This window comes from Aythya ferina (genome assembly GCF_964211825.1).
Source record: "Aythya ferina genome assembly, contig: HAP1_SCAFFOLD_29, whole genome shotgun sequence".
Lineage (NCBI taxonomy): Eukaryota > Metazoa > Chordata > Aves > Anseriformes > Anatidae > Aythya > Aythya ferina.
This window is the reverse complement of record NW_028181463.1, coordinates 718,886-738,603: the sequence shown is the minus strand read 5'-3', so window position 1 is coordinate 738,603 and position 19,718 is coordinate 718,886. Positions and strand designations below refer to the sequence as shown.

Sequence of the window (19,718 nt, the reverse complement as noted above, 5' to 3'; positions counted from 1 at the left end):
AAGGGATGCAAGCAATAATAGGAAGGGATTCTACAGATACACTGCTCAGAAAAGAATGGCCAAGGAGAGTGTACCCCTTGTGATGGATGAGAAGGGTGAACTGGCAATGACAGACATGGAGAAGGCTGAGGGACTCAACAACATCTTTGCCTCAGTCTTCTCTGCCAGTCAGGCTTCCCAAGTCTTTCATTTCCCTGGACCCATGGATGGAGGCTGGGGGTGCAAAGTCCCACCCACTGTAAATGAAGTGCATGTTTGAGACCACCTACTGGAACTCCACAAGTACAAGTCTATGGCACCTGACGACTTGCATCCCAGGGTCCTGAGGGAACTGGCTGATGCAGTTGGCAAGCCTCTCTCCATCATATTTGAAGAGTCCTGTCAGTTGTGTGAAGTCCCTGGTGGCTTGAAAAAGGGAAATATCACTCCCATTTTTAAAAAGGGTAGAAAGGATAACCCAGGGAACTACTGAATGGTGAGCCTCAGCTCTGTGCCTCAAAAGATCATGGAAAAGATCCTCCTGGAATCAGTATCAAGGCACAAAGAGGTGATCCGAGACAACCAGAATGGCTTCACCAAAGGGTAAATGGTGCCTGGCCAATCTGGTGGCTTTCTACAATGGAGTGACCACATCAGACAACAAGGGAAGACCAACCAATGTCATCTACTTGGACTTCTGTAAGACCATTGCCATGGTCCCACATGACATCCTGATCTCCAAATCAGAGAGATATGCATTTGATGGGTGAACCATTCAGTGGGTAAGGAGTTGGCCTGAAGGTCACACTGAGAGAGTGGTGCTCAATGGCTCTATGTCCAAGTGGAGGCTGGTGATGAGTCTTGTACCTCAGGGGTCTGTCCTCAGACCCGTATTGTTTAATATTATTACTGATGACATAGACAGTGGGGTCGAGTGCACCCTCAGCAAGTGTGCAGATGACACCAAGCTGAGAGGTGTAGTTGATGCAACAGAGGAAGGGATTCCTGTCCAAAGGGCTCTGGGCAACCTGTTCTCATGGGGGGCATCCCTGCTTATGGCCAGAGGGCTGGCTATAGGTGATCTTTAAAGTCCCTTGCCATTCTCTGATTCTATGGTCTCACTAGCTATACCTCAAGCATGACTCCCATCCCATCAGCCTTCCTGTGGTCTCTCACCTGACCACAACAGAAGGTGCCTCACCATCATCTTCAATGCCTTGAGCATGCTTCTGCCATTTACGGTCCCTATCTGTGCTACATTCCTGCTGCAGGTCCATCAGATCCAGAGACAGAAGTGGCCTCCCAGCCTCCTTCACCGCCATGTGCCTCCTGCAGGCCCTGCACATCCTGAGGCACACCTGATCCCATCCTAGCATTCCCAGCCAGCTCCTCCTTGTGGTCTCTGATCTGATCACATACCTGTCACCTCACATGCCTCTTCCAATGCCATGGGACTGCTGCAGGACCTCGCAGTCCCTGCCCTGCCATAAGGGGACAAACAGCTGAAGTTAGGGATAGAAGTGGGGTTGAAGCTGAGATGTGTTGTGTGCATGGTGGAGAGTTTTGGTAATTAGGTGTTCAGATTAACATTTAGGGATTAGAGGTCACCTTCTAGGGTTATGGGAATGGTAGGGCTTTAAGGGAAGGATCGGTGTTCTTCTCAAGATGCCTGCTCAATTTATAGGGGAAGATCAAGCTTTGGAGATTGGAGATTTGTTTAGTTCTTGATTGGGGGCTAGGGTGAAGGCTGGCGTTATAGTCCTTGGTTAGGCTTAATCATCCTTTTGCTCAGCCTTCTAGTAGAAGATGGGTTTGACATCTGCCTTTTCTAAGTCTTGAGGAATGTCTTTAATCAATTTGTCCTTTCCAAGGTCTTTGAGATAGGTCTTATGATGATGTCAGCAGCTGTACCAGCACCTCTCTCGGCCTTCTGAAACCAACTCTAAGCAACCTGAGGACTGGCCAGGGGGATGGTGAAATTTTGGGAAAGGGCTTGGTTAAAATCTCTGAGGAGAGCCTATATGAGCTTCACATGGTCAATGATGGCAGTGTCGTAGATAATCACAGAAACATGGGATCATGGTTTGGGTTGGAAAGACCTAGAGATCGTCCTATTCCAACCCCCCTGCAGTGGGCAGGGACACTTTGCACTAGACCGGGTTGCTCAAAACACATTCCAACCTGTCCTTGAACACTTCCAGGGATGGGACATTCACAGCTTTTCCAGGCAACCTGTTCCAGTGCCTCACCATCCTCAAAGGAAAGAATTTCTTCCATGTATCTAATTTAAACCTGCCATCTTCTATTTTAAAGTCATTAATCCTTGTCCTATCACTACAATCCCAGACAAAGACTGTCTCCCCAGCTTTCCTGTAGGTCCTCTCTAAGCACTGGTAGGTTGCTCTAAGGTTTCCCCGGTGCCTTGTCTTCTCCAGGCAGAACAGTACCAGTTCCCTCAGTGTGCCTTCATAGAAGACTTGCTCTAGCCCCTTGATCTGGACTTGTTCAAATAATTCCATGTACTCAAACTGTCGTGTTAAACCACAGCAGTCTTTTTGGCACCCAGTGTGGGGCACGAAGGATTGAGATAATGACAGATCTTACCACAGAGTGCTAAAGTTAAATTGTTATAAGCATTAGACCAGTTTAATAGTTGCTGATCACAAGGTCGACATTTTGGATCTCAGGTCTGTTGGGCTTGTTTTCAGAAATGTGTTGTATAGCACATTACTTACTGCATGTGTTCCCATTGTGCTCTTTATCATTTCTGGGTCTGGTATAAAGTTATTTTGCTATGTTGTGTAGCACTGGCTTATGAGTCAGGAAAATTACTGGTCATGTGACAAATCTGTTCTTTGTACTGAGCATTGCCATCACCTCCATACCTCAGGAACCATCACTCGGAAACTATTAAGAACTACACTCTTCACCTTTTTGCTTTAGGGAGCCAATCCATGAGGAGAAACAGGAGAGACACTTCTCCACTTATGCACTCTCTCTTTCTCCTTTACCTCCCCCTTCTCCTCCAGGCTAATTACACTAGCTCTACAAAGCTTTGGATACCCATGAGGTGGTCCTACTGTGATGTCTCCTGAATGTCTTTCAGCTATTGTTTATGGATAAACAGCTCTTGAAGAATGCCTTCCTGAGACCTGCCGCAAGGCAGGAGACTTAGGAGTGGCAGGGAGCATGGGAGGATCTGGGCAGGCACCTAGAGCAGTGGGCACCTCCAGTGCTTTGGAACTTCCCCCCTGAGCACGTGCAGAATCCTTAAAAATTGCAGAAGTGCTTGAAAAGGAGGGGTTATCACCTTGGCAATTCCAAAGGGAATTCCAAAGGGAGCCTCAGTCAGTGCCACTCCAAGCCCAGTGACAGGCCCTGAAGCCACTACAACACCTCTGACATGTCCTGCCACCACTCCAGCACCTATGACGGGCCCCAGGTCTAGTCTGGGGCCTAGACCAGACCCCCCCAGGTCTGCTCTTGCTAGGCCAGAGCACCAACCTTTGCCAGGATCTCTTGCCTCTACATGCAACAGAAAACAGTGGGTGTGAAAATCAGGCTCCTGAGAATGGAAAAGAACTCAGGTCAGGCTGCTCTGTGGCTGGGCCAGGCCTCTTGTGCTGGCCTGGGGAGCGGGGCTGGCCCTGCGGGGCACAGGCACTGTGTGCTGGGGATCTGCCAGGCAAGACACCAGGGCTCCTGCAGCTTCACAGTCCTCCATCTCCTGGCACCACGGACACCTCCTTGATCAACGCATCCAGAAGATAAACACCTATTGGCCACCTGCTTTCTCTTCTTCATGAAGAATTGGAGGCAGAATTGCAAAAATAAGTAAAACTCACAAATTGTGAGCCACAGAATGCCCTGATCCTCTGCAAACACTGCTCAAAAACAGCGACCAGAGCTGTGGGTTACCAGCACTGCTCTGGTCACATATCCAAAATACAGCACCTCAGGGGCTGCTCTGCAGAGACTAACTCCATCCCAGCCAGAGCCAGTACAGGGCCCCTGATGGACAAGAAGACTCCCTCTAAGCTCTGTAAGGAGCCAGGAAGATGGTAATAAGCACCAGGACAATTGAGGAAGCCCAAAAGCCCTTCTGAAGGGTCACTGAGAGCCACCTGAGAGGCACTGCTGTGCAGTGGGGAGGGCCAGGAGAAAGAACTGTGAGAAACAAGGACACCCAGGGCTTTAGCAGATCCTTAAAGTCCTGCCTGAGTCCCCAGATGGAAAGCAGGGTATGTCTGTGGGTGGAGAAGTAGCCAAATATTGTGACTGGGAAAGGGCTGAAGGTCCCTGCGTGAAGCTGGGTGGATGGAGAAGTGTGCACATTGCATGTGTGCCTCAGCCTGGGAGCAGGGGCCTGCCCGCGGTGCAGGATGGCTGGGCTGTGCTCAGCCATGCCCCAGGAGATGACCTTGCTCTCTTCCTCCCCACACGGGGCAGGCCCTCAGGAAACATCCCTGAGCCTGGAGATGCACCAACCTGCTGCAGTGAGGTGCCACTACTGCAGGGGAAGAAGGGAGGGTTGGAGAGACACATGGGACCTGCAGGCAAGAGTGGTGTGGACTGGGGAACTGAGTTCCTGGGTAAATTTACTCTGGAGCCGTAGGAGCCATTCTGGAAAGAAAACTTGTAGGGAGGAACCGCACTTTTGTGATGGTGCCGAGCTGCTGGGCACATGTTCAGGGTGCTCTGATGGACTTTTGTGTCCTTTTCCATTGTGTATTAAATGCCACTTTTTTCAGGAATAGAGTAGCCAACAGAGGTGTGATGGATACTCTGAGATCATGAAAGCCACCAGAAAGATGCCTCTAAGAATATAACTGATATAGGGAGGTCAGGAGAAGCCCTGGTCAGGAGAAATTTGAGTTTTGGAGGAGGGAATAGGGGATTATCCAGTAGAAATTAAGTATTTTGTAAAAGGTAAGAGGGTTCATGCTATGTGGAAGCTGCTGTAACTGTGTCATAAAACAGTTATATGAGGCTATTCCCCAGCTTCAAAAAGTAAACTTAATTCCTAAATTTAAATGCCACTCCACACCCAGACAGGAATTGACTACTCCTACGCCTGATCTCAAAGTATGCATTGAAGCCAAAACTCAGCACATAGCCTCTTTCCCTTACACTTACTCTCTTGCTTACATTGATCCCTGTCCTTAACACTAGATTTAAATGCTCAATTTAAGCCTACAATTATTGGAAAAACTAAACAAACCCTAAATCATGAAGCTTTTCCATACTTTAACCACAGACCTGATACGCAAAGCAGAACACCAAATAATCCCAATAAATCTTTCTTTAAACTCAAACCCAGAAAGGTGAGCCCTAGTCCCTGATCCCATGCGTGAACCTAACAGCTGATTCCCTTGTTCCTGTGCATTAACTTCCTCATCTTCAGCCCCTTTCCTAACCCTTACCTTTAGGTACCATACTGGGTCTGGCCCTTGGTGCAGGCCAAGAACTGTGAGGGTGCAATGCAGTCACATGGCATGCAAAGATGGATGTGACGGGCCATGGATCTGATCAGCTTATGGACCACAAGAAGGAGATGGGTGGGAATGCTCTGATGGGCTCAGCTCTGCCTCAGGATCTCCTGCCCCAGAAGGAACAATGTGACTGTGGCAGTGACTGCGAGGTCACTTCTGTCTCTGCACTTGATAGGGCAGCAGCAGGAATGTGTCACAGAAAGGGACTGTGAGGTCACTTCTGCCTGAAGAAGGTCGAAGGTCACCGTTGACTTTTGAGAAGTCAAGGCACCTGCTTGGCGTGCTGACTGGGGGATCCCCTCTGCCTAGAGACTCAGGAAGACCCAGACAGAAAGAAGGCCCCAACATGGGTTGTCCTGTCCCTTCTGCTTGAGTCCATGACTGCACAGCAGCAGGCACAAGGCTTGGCTGTGTCTAGCCAAGAAGCTGCAAGGCCAGCAGCAGGCCCCTGGCTTGGAAGCTGCTGCTGAGGTGACTTGTGTGTGGTTGGCTGAGAGGCCGCAAGGAGCCTGCTGGGTTGGGATGCAACAGCAGCAGCTCAGAGGTGTCATACCACTGTTCTTCTCATGGCATCACACTGCCCACCATATCCAACAGACCCCAGGAAAAGCCTTGAGCCAGACATGGCGGTGCAGGATCTCCTGTTCCAGAGGCTGGGGCCAGACCTTGGCTCTTCTGTATCACCAAAACAAACAAAGACTTTTCTCAGCACAGTGCCTTTTCCTGTCTGCTGTCATGGCCTGCAGTTATATGCCCTAACATGTTCTTAGGGAGGCTTTGTTAGTAACAGCCCTCAGTGGGGCCCATTAATACTCCAAGTCACTTCAACTTTTCCTTCTGACTTTACTTTCTCTAGCAGTTGCATCATTCTCCTCTCAGTACCTGAACTTCATCGACCGAGCACCAAAATACACCATGGAACTCATTAAAATGCAGAAACTCCTAACATCTCTTCGATAGTATTCTTCAAGCCTTCATGCCTTGTGCAGCTAATTGCAGAGCTTTTATGGCATTTTTAAGGGAAAAGATTTCACAAAGCACATAATAAATATATTTTCTTATTTCAAAGGCTGAATTTTGTTGCATTTCAGTTTTGAGCATCATTCTCCTATTGCTATTTATCCAGGGTGATTTCTTTGGAGGACTCCATCGGGAGGAAAAGCAGAGTCTGGAGGTCTGACACCTCCACTGCCAGCAGTGGTCTTTGTCCCTGTAAGTGCAGCCCAGCCCAGAACATGAAACCCTTTCTAAGACAATTCAGGGGTTCCTTGGGAAAGAATTAAAGTATAAAATAAAATAAAATAAAATAAAATAAAATAAAATAAAATAAAATAAAATAAAATAAAATAAAACCAATAAAATAAAATAAAATAAAATGAAACCTAAAATAAAATAAAATAAAATAAAATAAATTTGAAATGACCATTGGATCCTGAGAAATTCAGCCTGAATCTCAGTACAAATGTGGACATCCATAGTGTCTATTGGGTCTTCTGTGGAAAACTCAGGAAGAAAATTAAAGGAAATATATCTTCATTGGCTGTAGCTGTACCCATGAGATTGGCCTCACTGGGGAAATTGTCCCCTTCCAGACACAGAAACCTAAACTGAGTAAAGTGAAAAGACCTGCCCAGTCAATAGAGTAGGGGAAAGTCCTACATCCTGTGCTATAGATGCAGAAGGCAAAAAGAATTGCATTGTGCCTGACACTACTCAAGGAAGTGTAACCCAGGTCAGGCAACTTTACCTTAGTGCTGACAAGTCCATCACTAAACCACGCTCCCAAGCTCTACACCTACACCTTGGCTCTCCAGTCGATGACCCAGCTCATGGACGGCAATCAGGAAGTCTCGGTTAACATAACGCTACCTCAGGTGCGCCACCATGGTAGCCATTGACACCTGCTGTTCTTCAACCCTCAGCAAACCCCCAACAGAAGGATTCTGTGGAAGGCCAAGCAAGGTAGACTCCAGTACAGTTATCTCTTGGGATGCCCCTGTCACTCCATAAATACAGGTGGGTTCTACCTCTTTCTAGCTTGATGGCATTAGGGTATTCTGTGGTCCAGAGGAGCCTGAAACATTTGTGGGTCTGTTGTGGCAGGCCATTAAATATACACAGTCCAGTAAACCAAATTGTCCCTTTCCTCCCCGCCTTCCCCTGGCTGGAAAGAAGACCCTTCTAGTCCTGCTCATAGTATTTATTACATTGTCTGGTAGACGGCCCAATGGAAACACGTCCCACCACGGCAGGGGAGAGGGTGCTGAAAGCCAAGGGATGCATTTTGGTGCAGGATTTGGGGCCCAGCAGAGACAAGGAATCAAGGCAGTGGGGTGGGGGAGGCCAGCAGAAGCAGCCCAAGTGGTGGTGCTGCTGGTGAGGACACGTTTGTGGCAGCAGCCGGAGTGGGCAGCAGCTGTGCGCAGGCGAAGGGAGGCCAGGAAGAACATGCCAAGAGTGTTCCTGCCAGCAGAGCCAAGGCCGGGTCCGAGCCCAAGGGCAGAGGCTGGCCCAGGGCAGGGGGCTGCAAGGGCCATGCTGAGCTCCCTGCCCCTGCAGCAGCCGCCCTGGCCTTCAGCAGACGTGCTGACAGGCTGCAGGGAGGGGACGAATGCCCTGGGCCCCCTTCCTGCTCTGCCCAGGCCAGCAAGGGCCCAGAGCGGCCTCCTCTCCCCTGCCCCTGCAGCTCTGGGCTCCCTTCCCTTCGTGCAGCCCTGGCTCTGCAGCACCAAGCCCTGCTGGGAGCCCTCCCCTGCATGCTGCCACCGCTCCCTGACGCTGCTGTTGCCCTCTGCCGGGCACTGCCCAGCCCAGCCCAGCCCCTGCCCACCTCTCCCCACCCCCCTGCCCTTGCTTGCTCACCCTTTTGGCCCTTTCAACTGAAGGCCTCTGAGACCTTTGTGCTGTTACCCAGCTTTGTGCCCTGGCATTGCAGAGCTCCCTTTAGCAAATCCATCCTTTGGCTTAGCTTTACTGTGAAGATCCACTCACTGCCCACCCAACACAAGGCACTCAATATCCCAGGAGAAGCCTTAGGATATCCTGGTGGCTCCAAATACCTCCTTGATGCCACCGGTCCTGTCACATTTCAATCCCAAGAAGCTGCTTCTTGAAGGGTCAGGTTCTCCAGGGACACTGGGCATCCACCAGTGACAACTCAGTCCAGCCCTCACTCCCTCACCCAAAACCTGGTGCCCCCATGTCCCTGTGTCCAGGTGAAACCCAAGTATAAGACCGATGCCTTAAGCCTGGCATTCCCTGATTGTCTTCTGCACTCCAGATTGGGAAGAAGAACCCTAAGCATGAGCAACTTCATTTTATTAACAAGATACCAGAACAGAGGCCAGGTGTCATTTAGGGATAAACACATTCAGAGAAAGCCTCTGGGTTCACAGAGGACTGGTCATCTGGAAAAGAGGAATGAAAGCAAACATCTAACTGGAAAAAGAATTTTAAAGAATGCTATACCTAAAGCTCACAAACTGCCTGAGATTAACGTGAGTAAAACCAGAAAAGTGAGATAGCCAATTTATTGCTAAGTAAATAGAATCATTTTTTTCAGTGTGGCTTTCAGCTCCTGGTTCCTCATGCTGTAGATGAGAGGGTTCAGTGCTGGAGGCAGCACCGAGTACAGAACTGCCATCACCATGTCCAAGGATGGAGAGGAGATGGAGGGCGGCTTCAGGTAGGCAAACATGACGGTGCTGACAAAGAGGGAGACCACGGCCAGGTGAGGGAGGCACATGGAAAAGGCTTTGTGTCGGCCCTGCTCAGAGGGCATCCTCAGCACTGCCCTGAAGATCTGCACATAGGACAACACAATGAAAACAAAACAACCAAATGCTAAAGAAAAACTAAACACAAGTGCCCCGAATTGCCTGAGGTAGGCATCTGAGCAGGAGAGCTTGAGGATCTGCGGAATCTCACAGAAGAACTGGTCCACAGCATTGCCTTGGCAGAGGTGGAGAGAAAATGTGTTGGCCGTGTGCAGGACTGAATAGAGAAAGCCACTGCCCCAGGCAGCTGCTGCCATCTGGGCACAAGCTCTGCTGCCCACGAGGCTCCCGTAGTGCAGGGGCTTGCAGATGGCAACATAGCGGTCGTAGGCCATGATAGTTAGAATTGAATACTCTGAAGCAAAGAAGAAGACAAAAAAGAGAACTTGAGCAGCACATCCTTGATAGGAGATGGCCCTGGTGTCCCAGAGGGCATTGGCCATGGCTTTGGGCAGAGTGGTGGAGATGCAGCCCAGGTCGAGGAGGGCGAGGTTGAGGAGGAAGAAGTACATGGGGGTGTGGAGGCGGTGGTCGCAGGCTACGGCGCTGAGGATGAGGCCGTTGCCCAGGAGGGCAGCCAGGTAGATGCCCAGGAAGAGCGCGAAGTGCAGGAGCTGCAGCTCGCGCGTGTCTGCGAATGCCAGCAGGAGGAACTCTGTGATGGAGCTGATGTTGGGCATTTTCTGACATTGAACACTGTTGTCTGTAGAGAAGGAGAAGGCAGAAAAAGTTTAGAAGACAATTCTCTGAGGAAAACCTACTGCAAGCCTTAGACCACTCTCATCTGAAGCCTCTCTCTTGCAAAAAGAGCTTTCTGTAGCTCTATCGCTTGAGTCCCAGGTGATGTTGGGTGAGACTGGCACTGCAAGCATGGGTTACTGGGGACTTTAGAGGTGTCCTTCCTTCTGTGAAGCAGTCAGAAAGCAGGAACAAGGGGGAAACTCGAGTTCCGTCCACTTATGAGATCCATGAACTTTGCAGGGTTGTTGCAAAAAACACCTCCAACCACATTGTAGAGCGAGTCAGATTTTATTATGCTTAGTAGAACAATCACACTCTTGTGTTTCCAAAGAAGGAGAGACAGCTTAAAGCAAAGAAGCCCCAACCCCAGTGCAGATGGACAGAATCCTCACCTTATCTCCAGGTACATGAGCAGGATCTCAGCTTTTCCCTCTTCTCCAAGAGTGCAGAAGCCTCATTCCAGCTGCCCACAGACAGCCATCCAGCAGCACAGACATGGTTTTAGTACAGAGGGGTCTTCTCCTTGAGGTACCTGGATAACACAAGGATGCCAGGAGAGAGCTGCATCCTGCGGGAAAGAAGCATGCAGCCTAGCACAATGCCCCATGGACAGAGCTGGATATTCGAAATCTGGGGTGTCCCAATACCCAATCTGCATCCCCTGCAGTGTCTGGAGGAGACTTGGACACCCAAGTCTTGGCTAAAAAGGGCAGCTGGGTTATGACACTCCAAGGGGCTTCTGCCAGACTTTCTCACCTCACACTGCAACCCAGCAGGACTCTCAAAGCCTACTGTATTGCCCACTGCCCTCCCAGAAACAACACCCAGCAGGAGACCCTTCCAGGACCTGCAGCTGTATGGCCCTGCAGCCAGGCACTTACCTTGTCAAGGGCTGTGCAGGTTTCTCCTGCAGGCAGCTCTCAGCATCCTCCCACTGCCAAGTGCCTTCAGCCCCTCTCTCCTTCTCTCCTCTGTGTGTGCCAGCTGCGGTCAGAGCCCCCAGCCCTGCTGCGCTGTGCAGAGGAGCTGCTCCTGGCCACAGCTGTCTCTCTGCAACAGGAACACTTTTGAAATGAGTTTTCTCTGTCCCACGAGCCCAGCCCAGCTCAGCAGCACAGCATCAGCCCAAGGCACTGCAATGACCATCCTGGGGGCTTTGCTGATGAGCCCACAAACCTCAGGCATTCAAAGACAATTGAAGACATCTCTCCAAAGGTCCAAGTCAGAGGCAAGTTTCCTGCAGTGTCCCCCTGAGGGCCAGCACTGACACAGCCTCCCTTGGAGCTCATTAGAGCAGAACACTGGAGGCAGTGAGGACAAGGAGACAAAGGCAATGTGAAGGTGACACTGATGTGTAGGAAAAGTGGATGTGTGTCACCAAGCACAAGGGCCAGGACTTGACATCCATCCCATTTTAAGGGGGATCCTTTCCCTTCACACCTTGCTCAGGGCTCTTTGTGGGGCAGTAGGAGATGGGGATGTGCATTGCAAAGTGCAGGAGAATGGTACAACCCCTGCCTGGTTCATGGTTGGGGGCGAGGAGGCAATGAAGCCCTGGTGCTTTAACAATCAGCTGTCTCCTCCTAGGCCTCAGTGGCAGAGACAACAGCCATAGCCATGGACACAAAGACCTGAGTCCTGTTGAGACTTTCAGCCTTGCCATAGCCCTTGATCCTCTCCACACCAGGCTGTCCTAGGGACTCCTAGACCTGTATGTCTTTTCCTGCTGGCTGCAGACCCTCTTCTGTGTAGTGCCACACTGGATCTCTGAGGAGTCTGATAACTCAGATCTTCTTGGTGGCCATGCTCCTCGTAAGGAGCTCTGTGGGAAACTGGCCTAGCTGCTGCTGAGCAGGCACCACTGCTCATATGGCATCCCTTGTGGTGCCCAGGCCCTCCTCCTCCTGGGCACTGCTCACTCATCAGGCTCCCATTCTGCCCTGATGTGTGGGGTTCCTCTTCCTCTGTTTCAGGACTGGGCACTTCTCCTTGTAAATGCCAAGAGGTTTCTGTAGGCAAAATCCTGCAGTTTCTCAAGGTTGCCCCACACTGATGCTCCATTCTGTCAGCTCTTCATGTCTACAGGCAGACAGTTCAAACTTTGCGTGTGATTGTGCTATCTTTGAGAAGACAGCAGCATCAGGAAAGTTTGGATAATACAGGAGTAACCAGTTGAATGGCATTGCAGCACAGAGCCACAGAAGAGAATGGAAAGCTGCCAGGTTCCAACTCTTCTGTGTTTCCTTCTCATGAATGCTGTCAGTTTGTCTGGAGCTGTGTCCTGAATGTTATGGGGCTGTGCAGGTGAAAAATAGAAGGGCCAAAGCCCAGCTGGAGGTCAATCTCTCATTGACTCTCAAAGACAATGAAAAACTGTTTATAAAAATACTATAAATAAAGGAAGATTAAGGAGAACCATCATCCTTTATTAGATATGCGGGAAATCTGGTGAAGACCTCGAGATAACGTAATGGATGAGGTACTTAATGCCTTCTTTGCCTCTGACTAGATCAGCGAGACCAGTTGTTCCACTGGACATTTATTCCTCCTCATGGCCATTGCCAACATTCCTGGGCACACATTTTGGCAAGTTTTTTCTCTCCTGCTCTTTCCTAATATCACAGAATGCTCCATCAAGGTGGAAACCACTCCTGAAGTAGGCATCCCAAACCATCTCGATCCTTGCAGCCTCTCAGCCAACCAGACTCAAGTCACCTCAGCAGCAGCTTCCAAGCCAGGGGCCTGCTGCTGGCCTTGCGGCTTCTTGGCTACACACAGCCAAGCCTTGTGCCTGCTGCTGTGCAGTCATGGACTCAGGCAGAAGGGACAGGACAACCCATATGGGGGGCTTCACACACAGACACACACACACACACAGAATTTCTAGGTTGGAAGAGACCTCTAGATCATCCAGTCCAACCTTTGACCTCTTTCTGCCTGGGTCCTCCTGGGTCTGGAGGCAGAGGGGATCCCCCAGTCAGCATGCCAAGCAGGTGGCCAGGCTTCTCCTGTCATCCTCATATTGGTTTTCTTATTGGGATCAGCTTTCTGATGGCTTTCGTGATATCAGAGTATCCGTCTCACTCTGCTGGCTACTCTGTTCTTGAGACAGAAGTAGTATTGTAGTCAGTAGGGAAAAGGACACCCATCTCAGTTCACCACATTGCTCTCATCCCTTGATTTCACCCATGTCTCCTCAACCCTCACCAGCTGTTCCTTGAAACATGAAGCCATGGTCTGATAAGGGGGTTACTTTTGGCACCACAGCACGACCCTTTGAGGGACATTTCTTCCTCCTTGTAGCCAGTGCCAACCTTCCACAGCACTTTGTTGCATTTTTTTTTCTCTCCTGCTCTTTTCTACAACCAAAGAAAGCTCCATCAGGTTGGAAACCACTCCTGAAGTAGGCATCCCAACCCAGCAGGCTCCTTGCGGCCTCAGCCAACCAGACAAAAGTCACCTCAGCAGCCATGGGACTCCACCTCCAAGTCACCTCCAAGCCATGGGCCTGCTGCTGGCCTTGCAGCTTCTTGGCTACACACAGCCAAGCCTTGTGCCTGCTGCTGCCCACTCATGGACTCAAGCAGAAGGGACAGGACAACCCATATGGGGGCCTTCTTTCTGTCTGGGTCCTCTGGGGGTGTAGGCAGAGGGGATCCCCCAGTCAGCATGCCAAGCAGGTGCCTTGTGCTGGCCTAGCAGGGCCACTGCCAGATGTCAGCCCAAAAGTGCAGCTCCCAGGGAGAACTCAAGGCTGACCTGCCACCTACTTCAAGCAGAAGTGACCTCACAGTCCCTTTCTGTGACACATTCCTGGTGCTGCCTTATCAACTTTAAGGGATGAACAGATAAATGGGATGCCGTTGTGGGAATCTATTACAGACCACCCGGCCAGGATGACAATGCCGATGAATTATTCTTTGCAGAACTAAGAGATGCCTTGAGATCAACTCCCTTGTCCTTATGGGAGATTTCAACTTGCCCGACGTCAACTGGGATCACCACACAGCTGACACAAGCAAGTCCAGGAAGTTCATAAAGCACCTAGATGATCTCTTCTTGGTGCAGGTGCTAAGGGAGCCAACTAGGAAAGGTGCCCTCCTTCATCTGTTACTGGAGAACAGGGAGGGTGTTGTGGGCGATGTGGCAATTGGTGCCCGTCTCAGTCATAGTGATCATGAAGTGGTTCAGTTTAGAATTTATGGCAACAGAAGGAAAACTGCCACCAGTATTTCAGCCCTGGATATGGGCAAAGCAGACTTCAGGCTGCTCAGGGAACTAGTCAGCAAGGTCCCCTGGGTAGCTGCTTTTGAAGGCATTGCCGTCCATCAGTGTTTCAGGTCAATCTTTAAGCACTGCCTCCTAAAAGCACAAGATCAGGTTATACCAAAATACCGGAAGGCAGGCAGGCGGGGCAGAAGACTGGCCTGGCTGACCAGGGATCTTCTACTGGAGCTTAGACAGAAAAAGAAATTGTATGGCTGCTGGAAAGAGGGTCAGGTGATGAGGAAGGAATAGAGGGATGCTGTTCATGTTTGTAGGGAGAAAATTTGTGGGTCCAAAGCCCAACTAGAGTTGAAGCTGGCCATGTTTGTGAGAGACAATAAAAAAGGTTTTTTTTTAGATAAGTTAACAGAAAAAGGAGAACCAAAGAAAACATAAGTTCGCAACTTGACGGGGAATGTCTCCTCACAGACAATGATATAGCCAAAGCAGAGACGTTTAATGCCTTCTTCACTGTCCTTGTTTCAGTTAGGACGGAATTAATTTTCCTCCTAGTAGCTGGTAGCATGCTATGTTTTGGCTTAGGAAGAGAAGAGTGCCAATAACACATTGATGTTTAATTGTTGCAGAGCAGTGCTTACACCAAGCCAAGGACATTTCAGCTTCTCACTCTGTCCTGCCAGTGGGCACGTGGAAAAGGCTTTGTGCCGGCCCTGCTCAGAGGGCATCCTCAGCACTGCCCTGAAGATCTGAACATAGGACAGCACAATAAAAAGAAAGCAACCAACAACTAAACAAGAGCTAAATGCAATAAATCCAACTTCCCTGATGTAAGCATCTGAGCAGGAGAGCTTGAGGATGTGGGGGATTTCACAGAAGAACTGGTCCAAAGCATTGCCGTGGCAGAGGGACAGGGTAAATGTAGTGGCTGTGTGCAGGACAGCATTGAGAAAGCCACTGCCCCAGGCAGCTGCTGCCATCTGGGCACAGGCTCTGCTGCCCACGAGGCTCCCGTAGTGCAGGGGCTTGCAGATGGCAACGTAGCGGTCGTAGGCCATGACAGTGAGAAGGGAATACTCTGCTGTGATAAAGAAGACAAAGAGAAAGACCTGAGCAGCACATCCTCGAAAGGAGATGGCCGTGGTGTCCCAGAGGGCATTGGCCATGGTTTTGGGCAGAGTGGTGGAGATGCAGCCCAGGTCAAGGAGGGCGAGGTTGAGGAGGAAGAAGTACATGGGGGTGTGGTGGTGGTGGTGGCAGGCTACGGCACTGAGGATGAGGCCGTTGCCCAGGAGGGCAGCCAGGTAGATGAGGAAATGCAGGAAGAGCACGAAATGCAGGAGCTGCAGCTCGCGCGTGTCTGCGAATGCCAGCAGGAGGAACTCACTCACAGAGCTGCTGTCGGGCATTTGCTTGTTTTGTGTATGTTTTCCTGCTAAAGGAACAGAAATAGAGTGATAATATATCAGGATTATCTGAGAAAAAACATTTCATTTTTTCAGTTAAACCTCTCAAACCATTTGCCAAACTGCATGTAGAGAGTTGGCAGATCCCTTTCCTTCATTGGTTGCTCCTTCATTTGTTCTCTGCTTGTGTCTCCTTGAGCTGCAGGGCAATTGCACTAAGGAGGTTCTCCTGAGAAGAACCTGGACACTGCTGAGAGCAGAGGAATCCGGGCTCAAAGTGCCAATCTCCTGATTCTCTGAATCATGCAGCTGGCATGGCAGCACTCAGCATTGCGGGACTTCATTCAGGCCACGATAGGCCTCTGTTAGTGCACTCGGTTGCTGCTATACTGACTCAGGTGCACGGTTGTGGTAGGGATTGTCACCAGCTGTCCTTCAGTCCTCATCAACCCCACAACAGTATAATGTCCTCTGTCTCCAAGGCAGCTATGCCAAAAGCCCACCGATACCCTTTTGGGTCCCTGAAATATCTATCCTCTCCTGAAGCAGTCTCTTCCAAGGATGCACAGAGTCTCTCGGCCAGTGCCAATAACGTTTTTGCCACTCCTTCCCACTTTGACACACTTCAGCCTCCAGTACAGTTCAGTGTTGGGATCCCCCTGTCACTGCAGACATACAAATGGGTTCGACCTTCTTAGCTTGATGGCATTAGGGTTCACTGTGCAGTGGTGCCCACTAGCTCCTGATACTTCAGTGGGACTGATGCGCAAAGCCATCGAATCCCCACAGTCCAATAAGCCCGACTGTCCCCTTCCTCCCCCTGGCTGGAGGCACAGCCCCTCTAGTCCTGCTCATAGTATTCAGTACTGTGTCTGGAGGACAGCCCGCTGGAAATTGGAGCAGCAGTTCTCTAAGAACCCCTTTTAGTGATTGCTTTTTCTTGCCACTCACATACCCATGCCTCAAGGCTGGAGGTAGATTTTCCATCCCACTTTCTCATGTCCTCTCCATGGTCACACCGGTAAAACCACAGGGTGGCACATAGTGTGTATCCACTGTATCTCCTTTCCTGCCCTCTAATTCCAGAGAGAGGCGCCGTTTCTCCCAACACCAGAGCAGCATAGGGATAGGGATCGTGTGATTACTGATGCTCTTATGACTTCTTCCTCTTCGTCCTCCTACTCACATTATGGCCCAGCTTTTCTGAAGCCTGCCTCGTCTTCTGACTAACTGACTTTCACATCCATTAGTTTTTCTTGCATAGAGGAGCAAGTGATACAGACAGAGCTTGGTTTTCTGGCTCAGACACAGGGCCCAGAAAAAGAGCTGGAGTTGCTGCAGGGCATTTTGCAGATGCTGTAGTAGCTGCAGGGTCTGTCAGAGGGGTTGGAGTGACTGCAGGGCTTTTCACAGAGGCTGGAGTGGCATTGATTGTTTTTGAAGGGGTTTTGCCCCGTTTTGTCTTTGAAGGGGTTTGACGTGCTGGGCACAGATGCAGTTACGGGGATAAAGACCACTGCTGGCAGTGGCATTGTGTTTCAAAGGCCGGGCTACATCCATCTGGAAACACCTGTGAGCTTGAAGATGATAGAATCTCCTGTGGTGAGGTGCCACTACTGCAGGGGGAGAGGGGAAGGAGTGTAAGACATGTGGGACCTCCAGACAGAGTGGTGAGTGCAGAGCAGTAAGTGTGTTCTGGGCATTAAGAAGGCCTGAAAGAGCATAGCATGGCCTTGCTGAAGGTGAGGACCTTGAGGTTTGATGTGAGGGTAGCAGGGGAAAGAGGATGTGGAGTTCAGTTCTGGGATAGAGGGACAGAGGAATTCTGTCTTCTGGCAAAGACAGAAGCAGGTTTGGGTCCAGGACATCCTAGGTGACTGAGGATTATTAACAGGACTTAAAAGAAGCTAGAAGAGTTTGCAGGGATCTCCCAGGCTTTGGCAAAAACCCAGGCAATCACAGCTTTGAGTTAGAAAGAACAGGCAGGGATGTCATAGAAACATTGAGTGGCTGGGGTTGGAAGTGACCTTAAAAATCCTCTAGTTCTGACTCCCTGCCATGGGCAGGGATGCCACCCACTAGATCAGGTTGCCCTGAGCCTCTTCTAACCTGGTCTCGAACACCTCCAGGGATGGGTATAGTGGGTTTACGTGGCAACGTTACCTGGGGGGCTGCAGGGGTGGCTTCTGTGAGAAGAATCCAGATGCCCCATGTGAGATAAGGGCTGGTTTCAGCCAGCTCCAAGGGGACCTGCTCCTGAGAGCCAAGCCAATAAACGATGTTGTTTGAGCCTTTGTGAGGGCAGATTTAAGAAAGGGGAAAACAAACAAACAAACAAAAAATGCTGCTCAACAGCAGCTAGGAGAGCGAGGAGTAAGAAACAGCCTTTCAGACACCAAGGTCAGTGCAGCAGGAGGGCAGGAGGTGCTCCAGGCACGCAGCAGCAGTTCTGCTGTGGCCTGTGGAGAGGCCTCTTGTGGAGCAGGTGGATGTGGCCTGGAGGAGGCTGCGGCCCATGGAGAACCCCCGCAGGAGCAAGCCCTGGACCCGAGCTGCAGCCCGTGGAAAGGAGCCCACATGGAGCAGGGGGTCTGAGGGGATTTGTCGCCTGTGGGGTACCCGTGCTGGAGCAGTTTGCTTCTGGGGGATGGACCCTGTGGTACGGAGACATGTGGGAGCAGTTCCTGAAGAGCTGCTGCCTGTGGGCAGCCCCCGTGGGCTCAGTTTGGGAAGGACGGCATCCTGTTGGAGGGACCCCACATGGAGCAGAGGCAGAGAGTGATTGTGAAGGAACATCGGAGACGAAGTGCTACAGACTGACTGCAACCACTATTGGCCATTCCCCTGCAATGCTCAAGGGAAGGAGGTGGAAGAAGGTGGATAGGGGGAAGTTGTTTTTATTTTGTTTTCTTTCATTCTCAATCCTATAGCTTGCTAGTAATAGGCAGTAAAATTAACTAATTTCCCTACGCTGAGTCTGTTTTTCCCTTGATGATAACTGTAAACTAATCTCCTGGTGCTTACCTCAACCCTTGAGCCCTTTTATTCATATTTTCTTCCTGTTTACCATTGAGGAGGGGGACTGGGGAGTCAGATAGCAGTTGTAGTGGAGCTCAGCTGCTCACCTGAGGAAAACAACCAAATGAAGCAGAAGAAGAAGGGCAATGTCATGACTGTGAAACAAATCAAGGCATCAGTTTCCTCAAGACATCCTTGAGCTCCTGGTTCCTCATGCTGTAGATGAGGGGGTTCACTGCTGGAGGCACCACCGAGTAGAGAAATGAAATCACCAGGTCAAGGGATGGGGAAGAGATTGAGGGGGGTTTCAGGTGGGCAAACATGATGGTGCTGACAAACAGGGAGACCACGGCCAGGTGAGGGAGGCACATAGAAAAGGCTTTGTGCCTGCCCTGCTCAGAGGGAATCCTCAGCACTGCCCTGAAGATCTGAACATAGGACACCACAATGAAAACAAAACATCCAGTGGTTAAAGAGGCACTAAACATGAAAAGCTGACCTTCCCTGAAGTGGACAGCTGAGCAGGAGAGCTTCAGGATCTGGGGGACTTCACAGAAGAACTGGTCCACAGCATTGCTGTGGCAGAGGGGCACTGAAAATGTACTGGCCGTGTGCAGGACAGCATGGAGAAAGCCACTGCCCCAGGCAGCTGCTGCCATCTGGACACAAGCTCTGCTGCCCACAAGGCTCCTGTAGTGCAGGGGCTTGCAGATGGCAATGTAGCGGTCGTAGGCCATGACGGTGAGAAGGGAATACTCTGCTCCAACCAAGAAGAATATGAAGAAGACCTGTGCCGCACATCCTTGATAGGAGATGGCCCTGCTGTCCCAGAGGGTATTGGCCATGGCTTTGGGCAGAGTGGTGGAGATGCAGCCCAGGTCCAGGAGGGCGAGGTTGAGGAGGAAGAAGTACATGGGGGTGTGGAGGCGGTGGTGGCAGGCTACGGCACTGAGGATGAGGCCGTTGCCCAGGAGGGCAGCCAGGTAGATGCCCAGGAAGAGTGCAAAGTGCAGGAGCTGCAGCTCGCGCGTGTCTGCGAATGCCAGCAGGAGGAATTCAGTGATGGTGCTTCTGTTGGACAT

The 19,718-nt window shown here is 50.6% G+C and overlaps 2 protein-coding genes across 2 annotated transcripts; both read right to left on the bottom strand.

Moving 5' to 3' along the window:
- Nucleotides 1–9,006: 9,006 nt before the first annotated feature.
- LOC311428037 (olfactory receptor 14C36-like) lies at nt 9,007–9,927 on the bottom strand (the record flags this gene model as incomplete). The annotated part of the gene is made up of 1 exon (XM_084539599.1): nt 9,007–9,927. One exon carries the CDS (start codon nt 9,925–9,927, stop codon nt 9,007–9,009), a length of 921 nt encoding a protein of 306 aa, XP_084395725.1.
- Nucleotides 9,928–18,803: 8,876 nt separating this feature from the next.
- Nucleotides 18,804–19,718, bottom strand: LOC311427922 (olfactory receptor 14C36-like; the record flags this gene model as incomplete). Its single annotated transcript, XM_084539505.1, has 1 exon — nt 18,804–19,718. One exon carries the CDS (start codon nt 19,716–19,718, stop codon nt 18,804–18,806), a length of 915 nt encoding a protein of 304 aa, XP_084395631.1.